Below are 23,391 nucleotides of genomic sequence, written 5' to 3' on the forward strand. Positions count from 1 at the left end.
CTGGGGTATGTTCTAGGGTATATGTGTGTGTGTGCATATACCCTATATATATAAAATATATATATATAAAAACTTCAGTTTCTTATACTTTACACATCAGCATCATTGTTCATATAATAGTGAGCACACTAAAGCACTTTATAAAATTGCAATGACTTCTGAGTCATTAAAAATTGTTCATGTGCTCAATATAATTTTTGTATTGAGAATAATTAAGTACTTTTAAGGATTTACTTATATTCCCCCAGATATAATAGAGTACATAGAGCTCTGCATTTATTAGTATAGGTACTCTCATTTCCTTGACTTAAGTCTTCATGACTTAGTAGACAACTATCTTCCAGAGTTGCTGCAGGTGAAAAATTCATCATCTTACATTCTGGTGGTGAAACTTCCCAAATATAGCCAGACCATTCCTTAGATGGCAGACATATAGGTGACTGGTACTTTTGAAGCCTTTCTGCCTTGGAATAGGGCCTTCTAGAGTTTGTACTCCTAAAGCACTGGCCCTGAAGTTGGGAGGACCTGAGTTCAAATCTCACCTCAGACACCTACTAGCTATGTGACCCTGGGCAAGTCACTTAACCCTAATTGCTTTAAACATACAGGGCCATCTCCAGTAGTTCTGGTATATATCTTGTTACTGGACCCAGATAGCTCTGGAGGAGAAAGTGAAGTTTTTGACTTGTATAGCCCTCCCTCAGCTAAATCCAATTCAGTGCAAGTGATGGCATCACCCTGATGTCATGGTCCTTATTGAGAATGAAGGATAAACAGCAACAATGTAGAGACCCCAGTGTTGTTTCCATTTTATGATGAGTCACTACAATATTTATTATAGTAAGTGGAGGCAGAGAACAGAATGTATAGTAGATCACTGGACAGAAAGTCAGGATACCAGAGCTCATATCCTTTCTCTTCTGAGTCTCAGTTTCCTGAAAATGGGGATAAAATTTGTAGAACTTAATTTATAAGGTTGTTTTGAAGATTAAATAAAATATGGAAAGCAGGTGTTTGCTAAGTTACTTCAGATAACTTGCCTTTGGAAAAATCATTAACTTTTCTTAGTCTTATTATCTTTTTTGGGGGTGGGGGCAGGGCAATGAGGGTTAAGTGACTTGCCCAGGGTCACACAGCTAGTAAGTGCCAAGTGTCTGAGGCCAGATTTGAACTTAGGTCCTCCTGAATCCAGGGCAGGTGCTTTATCCACTGCACCACCTAGCTGCCCCCATTCTTATTGTCTTTACTTGCCAATTTGATGGGGTTGATTTCTGAGGTCTGATAGTCAAATATTCCATGCTTTCACATGCTATGATATTAGATTTTACATAAACCACATTTATGTGTGTAAACAGATATATACTTATATAATTACAGTATATGTTTGTGTATGTATATGTACATGTATTTATTTTATATTCATCTACTCTCTGGAAGGTACTTGTGCAGGCTAAATTTATTCAATTTCTACAGTTCTACAAAAGTTAGTATTTGTAGGGGCCAAATTTTAATTTCAGAGTGTTTGTTAGGTGGCTAACTGCAATATTGGGGCAAGGAAGGAGATTAACAGCCTCTTTCAAAAACAGAACAAGGTTTATTAACAAGAACGAACTTAAAAACACAAGTAAGATTAGTAGAATTAAGGAAAGGGGAAAAAGAAATGGGGGAAGGAAAATAATCCGACCTGAATCACACCACCTCCGGGAGCTCAGCAGAACATACAGCTGAGTCCCATCTCTTTCCAGCTCAAATGCCAGAATGGAGAATCTCCTCCCTTCTCCTTACCAGCAACCCCGGGGCCTGTCCACGCACAGCCCCAAGCTAATTGGCTGGCAGCCCTGAGTGACAGTCACATGACTGCCCTCACTGGGCTTCCAGTCATTATAATTTTACCAGGCCCATGTAGACATCAGGGAGTGGTGATGATGTGAGCTGCCAGTGCCAGTGCCACTGGCTACAGCCAGTGGGTTGGAGCACCAATCTGGTGTGGAAGGCGGTGCCTGAGCCCTGACCAGTGTGCATGCTGGGGATTTTTTAATTCTAGCCAAAAGGTGGGGTCATAAAAACTTCAAATCATAATTAATTCTTTACATCCTCCACCTCCTATTTCAATATTCTTCCATCCTGATCTTGCTTAAGTTCTACCCTGTGAAGCTTTTTAGTCTATAGTGATCTCAAATCATTTATCTATTCTTTAAAAAAGTTTTATTAATGCCTTTTTATTATAATCCTTCTTTGATGAAATTCACTTTTTATAACGATTTTTAATGTAGCATATACATGTGTCTAAAGAAAGCATTAGCCTTCTCTTAATGCAAAATAACATCTCCCTGGGTGACACAGGAGAATGATTTTATCTATACATTTTACTTAGTCTTTTTTGATACTTAGTGACAGTAGGTAGAAGTTATAGAGAAATCAATTTGTTTGTCACAGAAATTTTTCTTTATGTCACCTCTGTCTGAGGAGGTAGCAGATTCCCCCTTACTGGCTGGTAGGGGGTGGTGGGAAGAAGATGCTCTTCAGGCAAAGACTGAGTGACTTCCTCTTGGGTATTTTGTAGAGGGGACTCTTAATCAGGTATAGTTGTGTTGCACTGATTTTATAATCTCTGAAGTCCCTTATAATTCTGAGGTTTTGTGAATCTAATAACCCACTGTCTTTTATATTCTCTTATTATTGATTGGTATTTAATTTTCATGTGTACATATCTAATCTCTCAAGTGAGATCATAAATACTACTTAAGGCTATGAACACTATATTATTTTCTCTTCTCCCCATAGTGCTAGGTGTATTGTGTAGCTATATAAATATTTGTTGAGTATAATATTGACTGTCAGATCAACCAGTCCCCTTACTCTTCTGGATACCACCATATAGAAAGCAAGATTGATTTACTACTTGACTTTCCAACCCCCCTCCTTAAGACTATTCCTACCTGCCCTTCAACTGACTTCTGAATTTTTTGACTAGACCCTATAATTTATAAATCCCTGGGAAGTGTTGATTTGCTAAAGCCATCTCACCAGCATTACAATTGGAAATTTAGAATAGTTTTTCAGTCACCATGTTACCACTCCTCAGTCTTCTTTTCTCATCATCCATGACCCATTCCTTAACCAGGGACCAAAGTCAGTCTGTCCAATAGTGCTAACTATATGCCAGGCACTGTGCTAAGTTCTAGGGATACAAAGAATAATGACAAAAGACAGTCCCTTCTCTGAAGGAGTTCACAGTCTACTGGGGGAGACAACATGCATACATACATAGAAATGACTAATATATACAAATAAGCTATATACATAGCTGTACACACACACACACACACACACACACACACACACGATATGTTAGAAATAATCTTTGGGGCAGCTAGGTGGCACAGTGGATAAAGCACTGGCCTTGGATTCAGGAGGACCTGAGTTCAAATCCAGCCTCAGACACTTGACACTCAACTAGCTGTGTGACCCTGGGCAAGTCACTTAACCCTCATTGCCCTGCAAAAACAAAACAAAATAAAACAGAAATAATCATTAGAAGGAAGGCACTAGAGTCAAGGCAGGGTTGGGAAAGTCTCACCTTCCACAGGAAGCCTTTCCCAACCCCCCCTTAAGTTGATGGAAGCAAAGGAGGAGGGAGAACATTTCAGGCATGGGGGACAGCCAGTAAAAGTGCCTAGAGATGGAATAACTCATGTAAGAACAGCAGAATATTTGTGGGGAAGAGTAAGATGTAGGAAGATTGGAACTTTGCGGGGGCTGGAGAGGGAAAACAGGTTAAAAAATACTTTGAATGCCAAGCAGAGCATTTATATTTGATCCTGGAAGTAATACAGAGCTACTGGAATTTGAGTAGGAGAGTGACATGGTCAGAACTGTACTTCAGAATTATGACTTTGCTGAATGTGCAGGGTTGACTAGAGTGGGGCAGGGCATCAGCCAGAGGCTGCTGTTGCAGTAGGCCAGGTATGAGGTAATGAGGCCTTATATTTGGGTGGTGTCAGTGTCATAGGAGAGGAGGGGGCATATTTGAGAGATAATACAAAGTTATATTGACAGGCCTTGACAGCATATTTCATATGAGGGAAGAGAGAGTGAAGAGTCAAGGATGACTCCTAGTGTGGGACCCTGGGTGACTGGAAAAATGTTGTGATGGGGAGTTTCAGAAGAGGCTAGAGTGGGGTGGGGAGGGGGAATAATCGGTTGGGTTTTGGACAAATGAGTTTAAGATGTCTCTGTGATAGCCAGTTTTAAGTATTGGATAGATTGTTGAAGATAGGAGACTGGAGGTCTGCAGAGAGATTTTAGGGCTAGATTTCAATAAATATTTATTAAGTACTTACTATATGCCAGATATTATGCTAAGTCCTGGGTGCACAAGGACAAGAGTGAAGGAATCCATGTTCTCAAGGAGCTTCAGTTCTAATGGAGGAAATGGTGTGAACACACTCATGTATGTAAATACTCTAGATATGAGCACAAGGTAGTTTTTGGAGGAGGCTTTTTAGCAGCTGGTGGGACTTAGATCTGAAGGTGGATTTGAAGCTGGGTCTTGATGGAAATCAGAGGCACCGAGATGGAGACATGCAATGTGGTGCGTGTAGAAAACAGAGGAGGCCTTTCTAACTGGGTTGCAGCGTGTCCAGAGACTGCAAAGTTATGAAGACTCCTTTGATTCTCCAAACGATAAGGAGCCACTGGAGTTTTTGAGTATTGAAGTGGTATGACATCTTGTATGCTTTTTAAAAAAAATTTTTATTTTTTTTTTATCTTTTTTTTTTTTTTTTTAGTGAGGCAATTGGGGTTAAGTGACTTGCCCAGGGTCACACAGCTAGTAAGTGTTAAGTGTCTGAGGCCAGATTTGAACTCAGGTACTCCTGACTCCAGGGCTGGTGCTCTATCCACTGAGCCACCTAGCTGCCCCATCTTGTATGCTTTAAGAAAAGGGACCTCCTCTTTTCCCTTATTCCTTCTCTTGATGATCTTATCAGTTACAAGGATTCAGGTATCTCTGGTGATAACTCCCAATTGTATAGATCCAGCCTGAGTCTTTGCCGAACTCCAGTCTCTCTTCTCATCACCTGGTCTGATTTATATCACCTGAAAGACCTACAGGGTATTCTGGTAAATGTTTAACCTTTGGCTCTGGAAAAAAACAAACAAACAAAAACACTATTAACATTTCCCCTCATTAAATCTAGATAATCAACAAAACAAATCAAACCCTGATTTATAGTGCTTGCTGATTTCCAAGGTGTAAATGTACATGCTGAAAATTTTAACAATTGGCTTAGGCCCAGTGTGAGCTGGCATACCCCGCTTGATAGGGAGCTCAATCTCAGTACATTCAAAGCAATTCCTCCCCCAAAACCACTCCTGAATTTCCTGGGAGGATGCTAGTTATAGTTATGTAGGGTCACAAACTTTGGAATTATCCATGATTCTTTCCTCTTTACTTCCCCTCATATACTGTTAATTGCAAAATCCTATCAATTATACTTTTGTTTTTTTTCTTTTCTCACATGATCACCACCTTAGTCAGGGCCCTGGTACTTTATTATTATCATCTGTGTTATTGTAGTACTCTCCTAAATAGACTGTGTCTAGTCTCTTTTTTGTTTGTTTGTTTTTTGTTTTGGGTAAGGCAGTTGGAGTTAAGTGACTTGCCCAGGGTCACACAGCTAGTAAGTGACGAGTGTCTGAGGCCGGATTTGAACTCAGGTCCTCCTGAATCCAGGGCTGGTGCTCTATCTACTGTGCCACCTAGCTGCCCCTCTAGTCTCCTTTTTAATCCGTCTTCCATTTAGTTACTTGTGGCATTTAAAATTATATGTGATCACCTTATTTGTATCCCAAATTTGGGGAAAATTAGCTGGGGTTTCTAATATATTGCTACTTAGGCATTAAGCATTTATTAAAGCATACCAAATATTAGTAAAGAGAGAACATGTGGCTCAGAAAGTTAAGAAGGCCTATCTAACCTAAAGGAGAGATAGAACTCAGCCTGGCTTCCTTCTTTCTCCAAGTCCCCCACCACGAGCACCTCTGAGATTGTGTGTGTGTGTGTGTGTATGTGTGTGTGTAAGCTTCCTCAGGGTCCAGAGGAGAGCTGGCCCTCTCTGCTCAAAGCTAATTGGCTAGCATCATTCAAATCTGTTGGTTTAGTGGACTTGAGGGTGGTCCATGAGCAGAACGTGCTGAGGTCAGAGTTCAAAGTTCAGAGAACATACCCTCTGAGGGCCAGGCTTTCAGGTAGGTGTAGTTTTAATTAAGTTGCTTTTAAGTAGGTGTGGTTTTAATTAAGTTAACTTTAAGTAAGTTAATCAGCAAAGTCAATCCAATCAATCTTAATATTATCTCCTTGTGGGGAGGCCCTCCCCAAACCCATTATTTTCTCACATACTAAAGTAATCTTCCTAAAAGACAAATCTGAACATATAATTCTCCTACTCAAAACCCCAGAGCACAGAACTTACTGCCCTGACATTTAAGGTCCTTTCCATACTTGTTCAGTCAGGCTTATTGCCTGGTTTATTTTTTATTACTCCCCTTAATGTGCTTTATGCCATACAGATAACCCTCTGCTATTGCCTGTCAACTTTCCAACTCATAATAACTGTGCCCTATGATGTTTAAAATCTAATGTGGGGGTTCAGCTAGGTGGTGCAGTGGATAAAGCACTAGCCCTGGATTCAGGAGGACTGGAGTTCAAATCTGGCCTCAGATACTTGACACTTACTAGCTGTGTGACCCTGGGCAAGTCACTTAACCCTCACTGCCCCGCCAAATAAAACAAACAAACAAATAAATAAATAAAAAACTAATGTGGGTCCTTACCTGTCCGCACCCCCCCGTTTTTTGGGGAAACTAAGATTTACTGATAAATTCAGCAAGAGTTTAGGCTTTTCAGTATTTATTAAAGTGTATTAGAAGTTAGTGGAGAGAGAGGGTGAGAACAGATCTCTTATAGAATGGAAACCTAGCTTAAGTCTATGTGGGATAGACAGAAAATTGAGCCTTTTCTCTGTCTGCCACCAAACCAAAGACTAGAGCTAGGGAGCCAGCCTCCCTTCCTACTTCCTGTCTCCCTCCCCAAAAGGGAAGACCTTTCAAGCTGATTGGCTGAGGGTGGTCTCCTGTTGATGTCGTAGTCCACAGCCTCTGAGAACAACACCCCACTCAGGGCCAGCCAGGCGTGGTCTCCATTTAATCATCCTTAAGTAGGTTCTCAATTCCAAATCAGTCTTCAGGTTGGGCCCCCTGGGTGTCTGCCAAAAAATTATTTTATCACAACATAGACATATGTATATATCTGTTTACATGTTGTGTTCTCCCCTCTAGTAAAACATCAAGTTCTTTGAGGTCAGGGAATAATTTTTATCTTTTCTTTGTATTCGTCACTTCTAGTACAATCTCTGGTGCTTAATATTTTAAAAAAAAATTTTATTGGAGGGGCAGCCAGTGCATAGGTAGAGCACCAGCCCCAGAGTCAGGAGGACCTGAATTCAAATCTAGCCTCAGATACTTGCAAGCTGTGTGACCCAGGGCAAATCGCTTAACCCTAATTGCTTCATTTCCTCAAAAAAATCCAAAGAAAAATTATATTGGACTATTGCAGTAGCTTCCAAATTGATTTGGTGTGCTCATTGTTTTCCACTTCTCTAAGCACCATTGCCAGATTAGTTTTCTTTCATTACAGCCAATCACTTTCCTCTTCAATGCCTCCCTTTTGCATAACCAAGTTCAGATTCTTGAACCTGACATTCAAGAACCTTTTGATCTATTGTGTTCATAGGATTATACATTTAAAGGTGGAAAGTACCTTTGAGACCAATTGGTCTGCCCCCTTCATTTTATAGCTGAGAGGTCAGCTGACCTGCTTAATAGTTACTATGCAGCTAATGTCAGGAAAATTTGAACCCAGGCCTTTTGACTCCAAGTGCATCACTTTTACCATTATGCCATGCTGTATTACTCACATTTTTCCCAAATGCATACTAAATTTTCCTGCCTCAGAGCCTTTATGTACCCTGCTTCCAATTTTGGAATGCTCCAGCTCTCCCATCAATTTTTCAAATACTACCCATTCTCCAAGACCCAGTACAAATGCCAGCTAGATTTGATATTCATGAGAGCAAGTGTTATTTCTTAGGTTTCTTTGTGGCTCTTTGAACATGTAGCGCCATGTGTTTTGACATATTAAATACTCAGATATATATTGAATACATGAAATACATTAGGCAGACTTTTCAGTCGAATGGTGCTGAGAGAGGTACTATTCAGTTGTTTCATTTGATTTAGTAGTTCTTCAGCAGCAAGTTCTCAACTGATCAGCCTTCAGTCTTCAAGTCTAGTAGATTAGGGATCAGCACATAGCCAGATTTTCTTTGACATTCAGGTTGGTGTCAGTCTTGTTCTAATTCTGATTCACTTATTGCCTAGATGTTATAACCTTGATTCGGTACATTTTCTCTCTGGACCTCAGTGAAATAATTTTATTTTATTTATTTGTTTTTTGGGGGGTGAGGCAGTTGGGGTTAAGTGACTTGCCCAGGGTCACACAGCTAGTAAGTGTCAAGTGTCTGAGGACGAATTTGAACTCAGGTCCTCCTGAATCCAGGGCTGGGTGCTCTATCCACTGTGCCACCTAGCTGCCTGAAATAAAATTTTTAAATTAAAAGGTTGGACCCAGAGTAAGTGTTCTTGAAGGTGTTTTATTGTTTAAAGAATCTGTGAATTTGAAAGGTCCCTTTCCCAGCTTTGAATAGATTTGGTTTATAAATCTGTAAGCTTTTATGTTTGTTAAAATTTTTTCTTTTGGGGCAGCTAGGTGGCACAGTGGATAAAGCACCGGCCCTGGATTCAGGAGTACCTGAGTTCAAATCCGACCTCAGACACTTACTAGCTGTGTGACCCTGGGCAAGTCACTTAACCCCCATTGCCCTGCTAAAATAAAAAAAAAAATTTTTTTTTCTTTGAAGACTTAGATAATTTTAACCTTTTAATAAGGGAATAATGTTCTTTTTTAGTACCCCATCTCGTGTTGCTAAAGGAGGAGCGGACCACACCAAAATGAGCTTACATGGTGCTAGTGGTGGACATGAGAGATCCAGAGATAGACGAAGGTCAAGCGACAGATCTCGTGACTCATCCCATGAAAGAGCAGAGTCACAACTCACTCCCTGTATTAGAAATGTGACTTCTCCTACTCGACAGCATCACATTGGTATGTCGGAATAACATTCTCTGATTCTTAGAAGAATAGACATTTTTGATTTAGCTTTTCCAGCTATAGTAATATGGTTGAATTCTTGCCTTGATGTGCATTGTACCTAGCATTTGAGGGTGAAACCTATTTACTTCATTATATCCTATTATGTCCATTTTTGCTTAGCTAGGTGGTGGTTGTTTCTAGGAAAAGACAGCTTTAAAAAGAACCTGATGGTGATTTCAGTGTAACTAGAAAATCCAAACTATGTAATCAGTAAAAGAAATATTCAAAAGATATGAAAGTAGTCATCAGTGATGATGTACTAAATGTTCTTATTAAATGCCTGGCTGTTGGAGAAATTTAACTAATGCTTATGAAACTGATTGGATGTTGCTAAATTTGCAGGTCATTATGCTTTTAAATTTCTTATTTAAAAATCTTGATTTTTTTTTTTTAATATACAAAACATCTAAACCAAATCTTCAGATTTAATAAGGTTTTTTTAGAATGTTCAGATGTGCAATGATTAAACATTATTCCCAGAAACTGGCAGCATTGCCATGAAAAAAATCAGAAGGATGTGGCATTGTCATGGGGAAATCAGTTGAGGGGGGGGTCCTTAGAGAATTACACCCTCTCATACACAAATCCAATTAGAATAAAATAATATTTAGGTGCTAGAGAAGAGAGAAGTTAAGGACTTTCTTCAAGGGGAGATAGTTCAGAGAGACATGATTCTCTGAGATACCTATCTCCTCAAACAGGGGAAAGGCAAAAGCTTTTATAGATGGTAGATGGGGTGACAGGAAGGGGTCACCACCTGACAATGGAAAGTTTCCTTTGGGGGTGGGGTGGTGGTCCTGATTTCTGGAGTTATTTCTGTCCCCTGTCTCTTATCAGGCAGCAGCTAAGCCTGATGTGCTTATCTTCCTTACTTGTTAGGTGTGCCTGCCCAGATAGCTTAGCTTCTCAAGGAGAGTTACTGCAGACCCATGTCCTTTAGTTTAGCTGGCCAGTTTAAACTTTAATAATCCCCAATTCCTTGATATGTCCCAAACCTATAACAGCATGCTACCATCTGTAAGCCATTGTATTTGGTAATCACTTTAGTAGATTTTTGAAAAATAAACATGCCCTAGTGTCCTTGGTGGGTCACTTAACTCTTCATTTTATGAAGAGCTGCTGGTTCCATGTGATGCCAGAGCTACTACTTTGAGCATTCTGAGAGATGTTAGTCTTTAGGGTACAGTACAGTTAAAAATGATGCTCTTTATAGAATTATCACTGAATTTTCTATGTTTGTATTTGCTTGCCATGTGAAAATATGCTGTTCTGTTAGATACAGGATTATGCAGGTCAATTAGCAGCATTAAGTTAATGTTACTCCTTTCTATTAGTCTGGCTTAACTAGTACGCACAACCTTTTTGGACCATATATATTAGATCATGGCCAACTATTTGATTCGTTTTGACATTTTATCTTGGAGAAGTAACAAGTTGGTATATTTTGCATTGGTCTCATCAGAAAAGGTAATCTAGAATTAATAGAAACTGATTTATAATGAAAAAAAAAGTAGTCTGAAAAAATCTGTGTGTCCCTTGAGGAATTTGAGACTTACAACCAAATTTTAGATACTTAAACTGCTGTTTTGAAAAATCCTGAAAATACAAAGACATATGTTTAAATTTGGATATATATTTTTTTGTGTTGCAGAACGAGAAAAAGATCATAGTTCTTCCCGCCCAAGCAGTCCTCGTCCTCAAAAACCATCCCCTAATGGTTCCAGTAGCAGTGTCGGGAACAACAGCAGAAACAGTAGTCAGTCAAGTTCAGATGGTGGTTGTAAGACTTCTGGGGAAATATTTGTGTATGAGAATGCAAAGGAGGGAGCTCGGAGTATAAGAACATCAGAACGAGTAACACTAATTGTGGATAATACTAGATTTGTCGTAGATCCATCTATTTTTACTGCACAGCCAAATACAATGTTGGGCAGGTTGGTATTAGTAATAATAACTTAACTATCAAAAAAATTGTTATTTGAAACTACAGTGATACTTATGTTAATGAAGAATATGTATTCCAGTATTATATTTTGTTGTTAGAAACTTTGGTGCCAGAGACTGGTAAGAGTATATAAGTATTATGGAATGTAAATGCTTTTCCTATGGATAGATCTTCCAGGGTCCTTTTTCACTTCCCTCTTCCCTTTGGTCTTAATCCTTCACCCGGGCCCACAAACTAAAATAGCACCCAGCTGTACACCACTGTGTATCCAGTACTAAACAGAGTAGAATTTCTTCCAATCCCTTTTTAATCTATGCCCAGGCTAACTCTTTAAGGAGCTTTTGTCCCACAGGATTTGTTAATTGGTATATTCTTGTATCTGAGAATAGTATTTAGTATTTGTGACTTTGAAAAGGTTACCAAAATTTACTCCTTTTTTTTTTTTCCTTCTAGAATCAATAATTAAGTGTCCTATGATCTTAGAACTGAAAGGGACTTTACAAAGCCCCTAACCTTTAGCAGGAATCTCTGGTCATCCAGTATCTGCTTAAACACTTAAAGGGATGGATGTTTTCTTCTTTTGGTTGTAACCCATTCCTTTCTTTGACAGCTTAAATTACTTAGTTCTTTGAGCCCAAATGTTCCTCTTGTGATGATTAAAATTATATGGGATCGCCCTATTACTGTCCCAAGTTTTAGGGAAAATTAGCTGGGGTTTTAATATATTTAGAAATTAGATGCTATTGTACCAGTTTGAGGCATTAAGCATTTATTAAAGCATATTAAATGTTAGTAAAGAGAACGCACATGGCTCTGAAAGGTCAGAAAGCCTATCTAGGATAGAGGGGAGAGAATCATCTGTGTCCTGCCTCCTTGAGCATTCCAAGCCCAGAGAGTCAGAGTGGAAGCACCCTGTGGTTGGGAGCAGAGGAGGCCCTTACAGACTACTTCAAGCTCATTGGCTAGCACCATTCCAGTCTATTGGTTCATGGGACTTGAGGGCGGTCCATGAGCAGTATGTGCTGATGTCAGAGGACAGAGGGCAGATCCTCTGAGGGGAAAAGCTTTCAGGTAGGTGTGGTTTTTAGTGACGAGTCAGCAAGCTCATTCTGAGTCTCCTTTGAAATTCTCCTGACTCTGGGCTGGCAGCAAGAAAGGTCAGGCAAGACTCTCCGGGTTAGGCCTCTGGGAGTCCCAAAACCCTATTATTTTCTCACATTCTCTATAACTTTATTTTTGGGGCACATGGGTCAGGATGATCTGAGTGCAAATCAGCCTCTTACACTTACTGGCTGCATAAACCTGGGCTAGTCACTTAACCCTGTTTGCCTCAGTTTCCCCATCTGTAACATGAGCTGGAGAAGGAAATGGCAAACCATTCTAGCATCTTTGCCAAGAAAACCCCAAATGGGATCATAAAGTGTTAGACATGACTGAAGGACTGAACAACAAATAACTTTATTTTACTTTTATCCATTGTTACCCTCAACCTGCTCTCAAACAACAGAATTTTAAAAGATTATCACATGTAAGATTTATTAACTCTTTCATTTGTATTGCAGGTTTTGGGTTCCCCCCCTCTCTATTTTATAGTACAGCAGAAAATTTCCTAGGTTTCTGTAACCCGGGAATTTAACGTAGGATATATGAATCCCAAGGGGTTTGTAGGTAGAATTTAAGGACATCTCCGAATTTGGATGGGTTTAAAAAAAAATAACATCTTAAAAAAAATTTTAATCACATCTTTTTTTCGCTGAATTCTAATGGAAATTTAACATTTTCTTCAGTTATTTAACAATATCATTCTGCAAAGGGTTTCATGGATTTTACCAGACTGCCAAATGGATACATAACAAGAAAAAAACCCTATGCCCAACATGTTTTGGTATTACCACAAGCCTCCTAGATGAAACCTTCCCCACCCCTACTCCTTTTCTCTAAATGGTGAGCTTTCCATGTTTCAAGCATTTGATAAATGCCAAGAGAAAGAGGGCATGCTCAAATTCTGAAATATATTAACCTTTGATATAGCCTAGTAAGTTCCTCTGAAGTGTTGTAATACTTCTGTAGCTCCAGGCTCTCATAGAACCATAGGGTTTAAGAGGACTTTATAGGGGGTTCCAGTTCAACTTACACCTAAACAGAAATGTTTTGTGTATAATGTGTCAGAGTAGTAGTCATCCAGTGCTTAATTGAAGGCTTTTGGTGAAAGGGAACCCACCATCTCATCTATGTGGATACTTCCTTCATGATGTGCAGAACACAACCTGTCCATTCTTTTAGCATCCAGCATGATTTTTATCCTTGTTCTTCCACAAGATCCTGTGGGTCTTTCATTAAGCATGGTTTAGCAGTTCAACACTCAGACTGTCTACCTCAGACACTTGACGTTAGCTGTGTGACACTGAGCAAGTCACTTAACCTCTCAGTCAGTTACCTTATCTGTAAAATGGGAATAATAAGGGGCAGCTAGGTGACACAGTGGATAAAGCACTGGCCCTGGATTCAGGAGGACCTGAGTTCAAATCTGGCTTCAGACACTTAACGCTTACTAGCTTTGTGACCCTGGGTAAGTCACTTAACCCTCATTGCCCTGCAAAAAAAAAAAAAATAACAAAACCCCAAAAATGGGAATAATAACTTGCTTCAAAGGGTTGTGGGGATCAAATGAGACAGTATATTTAAAGCGCTTTGCAAAGCATAAAACAATATTTAAATGTTAGCTGTTATCTATCCCTCAAAGGAAATACCTGTGGTGTAGGTCCTTACTCAGCTCTGCTTTGCTGAAGATTGTAGGTATATATTCTGCTTTTATTCATGGTAGTTTCTATCCAAGAGAGGTTGCTAGGCAGGAACTGGAATGTTAAGCTTAGTTTTGATTAACTACTATTATATTATGCTAAGCTGATTGTGAGTACAGTATATCCAAAATTAAAACTAAGCAGTCTACAAGCATGTTGTAAAACAAATAGCTTTGACCTCATTGGTTCCAGTATGAAAATGGAGCGGGGGATGGAGTATATAGGGGAAAGAAATGTCTGCCTGGGACACAAATGTGTGAAAATGGATTGTACTACATTTGAGTGTTTTGTTTCTTTTGGGACTGGTTACTGGTGTTAGATAATGAGATGAGACATAGTATGCAGGGCATTCTAAAGGGCAAAAATAATGAAATTATATTGGTTCAAAGGGAAAAATGCATGGCAGGAATTTACTTATTTTCTAAGGAAAACATGGAAAAAGATATTTTAAGGAAATAAGACTTATTAGTGTTGTTACACATGCTTATCTAAACTTTAGAAAGTGTAAAAAGCTAATATCTGAAATTGTATTTAAAATTGTAATTCCACATTTTAATTCAAAGGTGCTTGTGAGATTTGTTAAAAATCTTCAAACTGATCTAAGTATATTAGCTTGCCCTTTTAATCCAGTTCAAGTATTTGAGAAGAACTGTGTGACATTTAATTCCTGAAAGACAGTCCTTTTTTAGAAAACAAATGAAGGCATCATTTCATTTAAAAGGACTACAGTATATCATTGTGAATGGAAATTAATATTCATGGGAACTGTAAAAGCACTTGGTTGGCTTTTTGAAACTTTTGAATAAAAAGACTTTGTCCTGGATGGGTTTCACTATTACAGTAAAAGTAGAAGTCTTATGAATTGGGAAGTTGTTGGATATTTGGCCATCTTTAGGACATAATTCATTTAGAAGTATAGCTTTCTTGGTATTCCTAGCTTCTGAGCTTTGTGATACCAGGAGCTATAGTTCCTCTGCCCCCATTAAAGACCTTATTTCTCCTAAAAAAAAAAAAGAAGTATAACTTTCTTGAACAAAGATCAGACCTCTATAATTTGTATGAGAAGTATGCATTTGAAATTTCCAGACAATATTTTAAAATAAATTCCACAAAGCATTTGTGCAGCTCATATCTGTGTTCACACTAGGTACATGGAAGACACTTGGACATAAACATGAACAATTTAAAGGGGTATCTTTGTTGTTAGTACAGAAGTAGCTGATGTGTATTTTGCCAAAATTTAACCCATCCATATTTTATTCTTTGTGCCTTTTTTTTTGGTAATGGAATCCAATACTAGAATATTTGGGATATTTTTAAAGTTCCCTTATATTTCACCTTTTCCTAGTCCTATTCTTGCCCTGCCAAGTCATTTGTTCTTCATTTCCATGATGATGGCAGTGATTGCTGGCATGATATTTTTGCATATGTTAAAAAGATTATGAAAAACAAAATTTTTTTCTTTTATCTATCCCTTGAGCTTTCTAACCTATTATATACAGTCTTTTGCTATTTATTCTCTCTTTGTCTAAGGCTGGAAATTTTAAAGGAAGGCTATGGGAGTATGGTGGTTGTTGTTTTTTTAAAAGTTGGCTCCTTTAGCTAACAAAGTTTAATAGATGAATTTTAACCTGAATTATAGGGGGGTGGGGGGAGAATTTCCAAATGAAGGAGATCACAGCTTTAGGATTAGAAAAAAACCCAACTTTAAAAAAAAAATGTGGATCCAACAGTTAGTTTGCCTGTGACAATTCAGAGGAAATTCTTGAACGTGTGTATTGCATAGTTTAAGATTTTTTTTTAAAGTGAGGCAATTGGGGTTAAGTGACTTGCCCAGGGTCACATAGCTAGTAAGTATGTGTTAAGTGTCTGAGGCCAGCTTTGAACTCAGGTACTCCTGACTCCAGGGCTGGTGCTCTATCCACTGCACCACCTAGCTGCCCCATAGTTTAGGATTTTTATTACTATTTTATGAATAAAAAGGTTACTATATTTCATTTTCCTGCTACTGTTATTAATTCTTTTCCCATTATAATGGAACGACAGTGAGGGCCTTCATTCCTACTGTTTGTCAGAATATATTTCTATGGACATTTCTGTAGTTAATGTAATATTTAATATTTATATTTCACAGTGAAGAGGAATCATTTTAACTTTAAATTTTTTTATCCCACTTGGAGGATACTTTGATTTGACTTCATTATTTTATTTGATAGGATGTTTGGATCTGGGAGAGAACACAACTTCACACGTCCTAATGAGAAAGGAGAGTATGAAGTAGCAGAGGGAATTGGTTCTACTGTATTTCGAGCTATTTTGGTGAGTGTTAAGTATTTTTTCAGGTGTGTGGACTACTAAGTCCTGGGACATAAAACTCTAAGTACAGTTAGTTGTTACATTCTATTTGAATATCATTTTGATACAATCACATAGGAAATAGGTGCTGGAGGTCCTTAGGCATTCCTCTTTGAAGAATTGCAATTCTCACACACAATCCAATTAGAATAAAATGGTCTTTTATTTGGGGGCTAGAGAAAGTGACTGAGAGGGAAGTCGAAAACTTCACCTCCAGGGGAGGAGATGACTTAGAGACATCTTTTCTCCTTGAATGGAAGAAAAGCAAAAGCTTTTATAGAGGATAGGTGGGGTGACCACGTGACAATGGAAAGTTCCTTTTAGGGGTAGGGTAGGGAAAGATTCCTAAGAATCAGGGGGATTTTTCTTTTGGAATGATAGTGCTGACCGCGGGACTTATCTCTGTCTCCTAGCTCAGGGAGTTGCCACGCCCACCTGACTTTCCTGGTATAGAACTTCATCTCCCCATATTTCTTAGATGTGTCCCTCCTGATATCTAGTTGATCTGTTTAAACTTTAATCGTCCTTAATTCCTTGTCCCAAGCCCCACGTCAATACCATTTTTAATGTTTGATAGCAAGAAAAAGGAATATAATATAAAAAATGCAGGGTGACCTTTTCTGGGGGAGGGTTTTAGGAGGGAGCAAACTTCACTGTGTCTGTACTAACTTTGTGTCACCTGCTGCTTCACTTAGCTGGGCGTATTTAGGAATGACGTCTCCATTGCCAAATTTCCCTAAATAAATTTTTACATAAGGATGAATATAGATATCTCCTACGCTTTATGTATGACTTCCTTTGAGATAAGAATTTAGAAGGTTATGAGGAATTAAAGTATTTTAGAGGAGCAGGGATCACCCTGCTCCAATTCCTTATTTTACATATGAGGAAACAGCAGTTTAGAGGAATGAAATGAGGGCAGATTAAAAGGAAGTAAAAGAGACAGGACTCTTTACATTCAACTTTCATAGTTCCTTTGCCAGCATGTGTATTTTTGTTAGAAAGAATTAAATTAGTAATTTCAGTCCCATGATGGAGATTCAGCTTTATACATTGTTTGTACAATAAAAAAAATTCTTTTTTACTAAATGAGCTATTTTAACACCACTCTTGCATCCCTGGGAAGAGAGTGTGGTAGTTCTGACAGGCTACCACTTTACTTTGGTGAAAGGGTGGAAAGAACACTGGGAGACAAGGGGTGGAATTCACTAGGTCTGTCACTTCTTGCTATTTAATCCTAGGCACAAATCAGTTTATCTCACTGAGCCTCCATTTCCACACCTGTAAATCTGATAATAATACTGATATCATCTGTCTTACAGAGCTGTTAGGACCAAATGAGATAGTGTATCTTAAGTGCTTTGTAACTAGAAATCAATAAAGTGTGAACCGCTATTATTTTATCATTAATATTAATATATGTAGTCAGAGGCCATAGACTAAAAGCTTAGACGGTCAGTCTCTCCCCCCACCCCCTTTATTCTGAGATGCTTGAGGGGTGGGGAAAAGAGGACAAGAGTATTCAGGCATATATAAGATTGATGAGATTATAGGGAATTCATGGGGAACATGATCAGTCCATCCTTATTTTCATCCTTGATTATTTCTATCTCATACTTAATCAAAAAAAGACATTGAACATTTTATATTTCACATTTGTGGATTGGGTTACATCTTAGAAATTTTTATTTGAAAATAGTTTCATTTTCTGTGAAGTCCTTTGGACTATGTTACATTTGCTGCATAGGCATCTCCCCTGGCTTTCATTAACTCTTAGACCCTGACACTCATCTACCTGATTTCCTTTATTATTCAAAAAGGGAATGAAAATACAACAATTTGAGTTGATTTTACATGAAAATTAGTAATATGGATTAAAAAAGTTCACATACAAAGAATCGTGGACCAGCAATCAGAAGATAAATGTTTTTACTTCTAACTCTGTTGTCCTTTTAACATCCTCCATAGCAATTGTTTCTTCAAGTTCCAAAGTTCCCTGACTTGTATGTAACCTTTATGCTTGAGCAAATAATTAACCTCTTAATTCACTGAGAAGATAGAGGTAATTGAATTGGAATTCTCTTTGCTTCTTAGAATCATCACCCATTCTCTCTTCCTTTGTTTTATCAGATGAAGAGGTACCTTTGCCCCTTGGGATAACTGCCATATGCCCTTTACTTTATCTCCTTATTCATTTATAATCTTTAATCTCTCTGTTTCTGATGACTTCTTCTGTTTGTCTATAAATTTATTTAGGGGTCTCCAGTCCAAAAAATGCCTCCAAACTTTCCCTTGACTATTCTACTCTAGTCAACTGTTATCTCTTCTCCTTCATATATTTGTTAATTGGAAAAAAGTTGCCTATTCCACCTACCTTTACTTTTTTTGCTACCTTATATACTTCTTTTTTTTTTTTTTTTTTAGTGAGGCAATTGGGGTTAAGTGACTTGCCTAGGGTCACACAGCTAGTAAGTGTTAAGTACCTTATATACTTCTTAACCCCTTGTAATTGGCTTCCTTTTCCATCACTCCATTAAAACTGCCTTAAAGGTTCCCAGTGGTCTCCTAATTACTAAATTAATGGTCTTGGGAAATACCCAGGCCTCATTGTCCTTAACCTCTTCATAGCATTTTTACACTATTGACCATCCTGTTTTTTTAAGATGCTTCTCCTCAACTTCAGTGGCAATACATTCTCCTTATTTTCCCACCTCTATTTCTTCTCTATTTCCATCACAGGCCTATTGTCTTATTCAGGACCATTTAAATAGGGTGATCCTCATTTCTCCCATATTTGAAACCTTCCCTTTTTCTTTGACTCCGCCCTTCTCCTTCACCTCTCATAGCCAGTGATTTACTTGGTCTTTTTTCTCCCCTCTGTCATCTCAACATCACTCCTCTTTATCCCTTTCGCCTTTATCCTAGTATAGTATAGTTATTACCACCTGCTTGGATTTTTGCAGCAGTTTCCTATCAGATCTTTCCACATACACTCTCATCCTTTTCTAATCTTACCACAACTTCAGCAAAATAATCCTTTTTTTTTAAATTATATATTTTATTATTTTCCAGTTACATGTAGAGATAATTTTCAACATTTGTTTTTATAAGATTTCTAATTTCTAATTTTTCTCCCTCCCTCCCCCCCTCCCCAAAACAGCAGGTAATCTGATATAGGTTATAAATGTACATTAATATTAAACATAAAGCAAAATAATCTTTAAGGCATAAATCCAACTATGTTTCTCTTCTGCTCAAAATCCTTTGTAATTTAAGGACCTCTACAACCTGGTTGCCAGCCTATCTTTTGTTTTCGCATCACCAGAATTTATTCTATTATCCTTCCCCTTCCACCCTCTTCCAGAAAGTTTTTCTTCCAGAAAAAACAATTGATGTTTTTGGTGGTGGTTGGTGTTTTTTTTAAAGGCAAAATCCAGCAAAACTGATCAATATAGTGAGAAAGTGATAGCACAGTGGATAAGAGTTCTGGGCCTGAAATCAAGAAGACTCATCTTCCTGAGTTCCAGTCTGGCCTCAGACATGTAACTAGCTGTGTGACCCTGGGCAAATCTCTTAACCCTGTTTGCTTCAGTTCTCTCATCTCTTAAATGAGATAAGGAAGGAAATGACAAACCACTCCTGTATCTTTGCCAAGAAAACTCCAAATGGTGTCAGGAAGAGTCAGACACAATTTAAGCACTGAACAACAATAACAACAATATGAATATATATATGCAGTATTCCATATTCATGGACCTACCTGTGCAAAGAAGTGAATTGGAAGTGTCTTTTCTCATATCTTCTTTGGGTTCATGCTTTTTTGTAATTTTGCAGCATTCTCTTTATTGTTTGTGGTTGTTCGTTCCATTTATGTTGCTGTAGGTTTTAGGTGTGTTGTTTTCATGCCGCTACTTACTTCACTGTATCAAATCACATAAGTCTGTCTATGTCTCTTAATCATATCCATCATTTCTTAAAGTACAGTAATGCTCATTTCATTCATGTTCCTACGACTTATTTAGCTCTTCCCCAATCAACAAACATCTCTACTTTATTTCCAATTTGCCAGCCTTATCATACACTATTTCCCTAAACGTACTCCATGTTGAAATCAAACTGAGGTTACTTTATCACTTGGGCAGGTCCTATATTTTCCCACATCTTTGTTTCCTATACTTGAAATATCTCCACTCTTCCTCCATCCCACCCCCATTCTCTGCCAAATCTATTAACCTCTTCTTGGTTTTCATCTTCTTTTACATATTACTTGGACCTGGAGAGAATGGTTCAGACAAACTGCTTCATGTTTTTTAATGTTTGTTTCAGCGTTCTAAAAGAATTTAGTAGTTATGGTGTTACTGCTTGTTTAAGACCTTGTCAAAGCGTGCTTGTGAGCCTCTTAGATTAAGGTCTTTCTTTTGAGTAGAGGAAATAGCTGGTCTATACCTAATCTGCATTGTATGTCCAGTACCTTATTTCTCCCCCCAGTTTAGGTTAAGGGTCTAGACATGAGCCCAAACCTAAGCTTTAAGTAATTTTCCTTGTTTTGGCAGGGCAGTGAGGGTTAAGTGACTTGCCCAGGGTCACACAGCTAGGAAGTGTCATGTGTCTGAGGTTGGATTTGAACTCAGGTCCTCCTGAATCCAGGGCCGGTGCTCTATCCACTCTGCCACCTAGCCGCCCATAGTTTTAAGTAATTTTTCACTGGTGCTTCAGGGTAAGGATATAAAGCAGAACCAAAGATGAGAAAAAGAACCTAATCTCTTTATGAGCCAGGCTCCCCAAGACTGAACCAGTCCACATTCATGAGTCCAGAGCTGAGAAGTATTCTCTTAATTAAGAAGAGGGAGAAGAATCCTACAAGGTGGAATTAAAGAGAGAATGCGTTTGGGGCATGTGGGATTTGGGACTGGAGGAGATGGCTAATGTAAAAGCATAAAAGATCAAGCATTTTTTGAGTCCCTCCTATGTGAAAGGAACTATGCTAAGTAAGCTGAGGAAAAAGAAAAGGAAAAATAGACCCTGACCTTAAGTGTCTTATATTCTAATGGGAGAGACTTTATGCAAGGAGCTATGTAAGGACATGCTCTGTATAGGGTATATGGGAAGTAATCTCAGGCAGCACTAGCAGTAGGGGAGACCAGGAAAGGCTTCTTGCAGAAAGGATGATTTGAGAACCATCTCATCAGACAGGCTAAATCAGATTGAGGGTAACCTACAGGCATTAAACCTGTTGGTGAGTTAGGGGGTTTCTACCCCAAGCATGTGAAGACTTTCTTGTTGGAATGGGCAGATGAGAAAAATTTATTCCAACCCCCATGAAGTTGGCTAAAGCTTAGAGTTTGGTCAGAGGACATTTACTGCATCTTGGGCCACTGCCAGTCATCCTGACTTTTGTCTTCGGACTGTACTTCCATCATTCTGGGAGGCAGAATGAGGCTGGTGACTTTGTACAAATCTGACTCACCCTGTGAAGTCGTTGGTTTTCTACAAGAATGAAGGACAAACGACAAGGAAGTAGTTGACCACTGTTTTCCTTTTGTATAGATTCTTCTAATCTGGCTTCTGTGACAGTGTCTTTCCTGCTTGTCATGTAGGTAGAACTACTCTCTTATTATTGAGAGGTACATCATCTTCTGCCTGCCTCTTTAGTGCTGGTAACACAAAGGGCTCTGGCCACATCCCGCTCTTTTCTAGCCCTGCTCTCTTTTTTGGTGATCTCCAATTCATCAGTGATCTATGCAAACACTTCCCAAGTCTTTATTGCTAATAATATATTACTACTCAAAGCTCTAGTCCCACTTCTTCTTGTTGTTTACTAGATATATCTACCTGAATGTTCCACTAGTACCACGGACTTAATATTTCCCAAACTGACTCATTGTCCTCTCTTCTCTACTTATCTTTCCTTCCCGTTTCCTTATTTCTGTTAATAGCATCATCATCTTATCGGTCACCCAGGTGATCTTTGACTGTTCTCCCTCTTATTTGGTTGTCCCAAGTCCTGTTTGTTCTATAACAGTGCTCATGTATGTTCCCTCCTTTCTACTAGAACTACCACCATTCTAATTGAGGCCCTTGTTTTTTCTTTTTCTTTTCTTTTCTTTTTTTTTTTTTTTTTTGGTGAGGCAATTGGGGTTAAGTGACTTGCCCAGGGTCACATAGCTAGTAAGTGTTAAGTGTCTGAGGTCGGATTTGAACTCAGGTCCTCCTGAATCCAGGGCTGGTGCTCTATCCACTCGGCCACCTAGCTGCCCCAAGCCCTTGTTTTTTTCAATTCCATGGAAGGTTTTAGCACTTACTATGATCCTTTGTTTAAGGCATTATGCAAAAGACAAATTGATCTCTTCCTCAAATTTTCTGAGAGCATATAGTCTTGATCCCAACGTTTTATGTTATATAGGGATCTGAGCATAATACTAGGTATTTAATAAAAATTTGTTGAATTTTTTTTGTGATGAAGGATTGTCAGTGACATGCTCCCTTCTCTCCTTTTTCTTCTAGTAATACCACTGCTATCTCAGAGTTGCTGTGTTTTGGACTACTAGATATTTTGCTAATTTTTTATTGGTATTTTTTTTTAGGATTACTACAAGACTGGAATAATCCGTTGTCCTGATGGCATATCTATTCCTGAGCTAAGAGAAGCGTGTGACTATCTTTGTATCTCTTTTGAATATAGTACTATAAAATGTAGAGATCTCAGTAAGTACAAAATTTATGAAAAAAATCTGTATAGAAAATGTGGTGCTTGTTTTTAAGGGGAGCTGTAATATATTTGAAAGAAAAGCATTACTTAACTGAGCAAAATATTTCAAGATCCCCATCTTAGGGTCTTCAGGGTCTTTGTGCAGTTTTTGAACTTAAAAAATTTAATACTCTTAATTAGAGTCTATGATGCACATGATCTTCTGGTGATTTTTAAAAGGCCAGTGTTGATATACCCAGTCATTGCTACTTTCTGCCATGTGACAGTGCTGCTTGAAAGCTAATAGCATATGTATGTGTGGCCCTAA

General features: G+C 38.4%; 1 protein-coding gene across 5 annotated transcripts in view; it reads left to right on the plus strand.

Moving 5' to 3' along the window:
* BTBD10 (BTB domain containing 10) overlaps nt 1-23,391 on the plus strand; it is a 91,244-nt gene that overhangs the window by 60,062 nt on the left and 7,791 nt on the right. For all 5 annotated transcript variants that reach the window (XM_043972700.1, XM_043972702.1, XM_043972701.1 and 2 more), the window contains 4 exons: nt 9,030-9,226; nt 10,926-11,208; nt 16,237-16,339; nt 22,960-23,080. In XM_043972700.1, the coding sequence (XP_043828635.1) occupies nt 9,030-9,226; nt 10,926-11,208; nt 16,237-16,339; nt 22,960-23,080 (704 nt within the window). The remainder of the gene's footprint in view (nt 1-9,029; nt 9,227-10,925; nt 11,209-16,236; nt 16,340-22,959; nt 23,081-23,391) is intronic.

This window comes from Dromiciops gliroides, chromosome 6, assembly GCF_019393635.1.
Source record: "Dromiciops gliroides isolate mDroGli1 chromosome 6, mDroGli1.pri, whole genome shotgun sequence".
In the NCBI taxonomy this organism is placed as follows: Eukaryota; Metazoa; Chordata; class Mammalia; order Microbiotheria; family Microbiotheriidae; genus Dromiciops; species Dromiciops gliroides.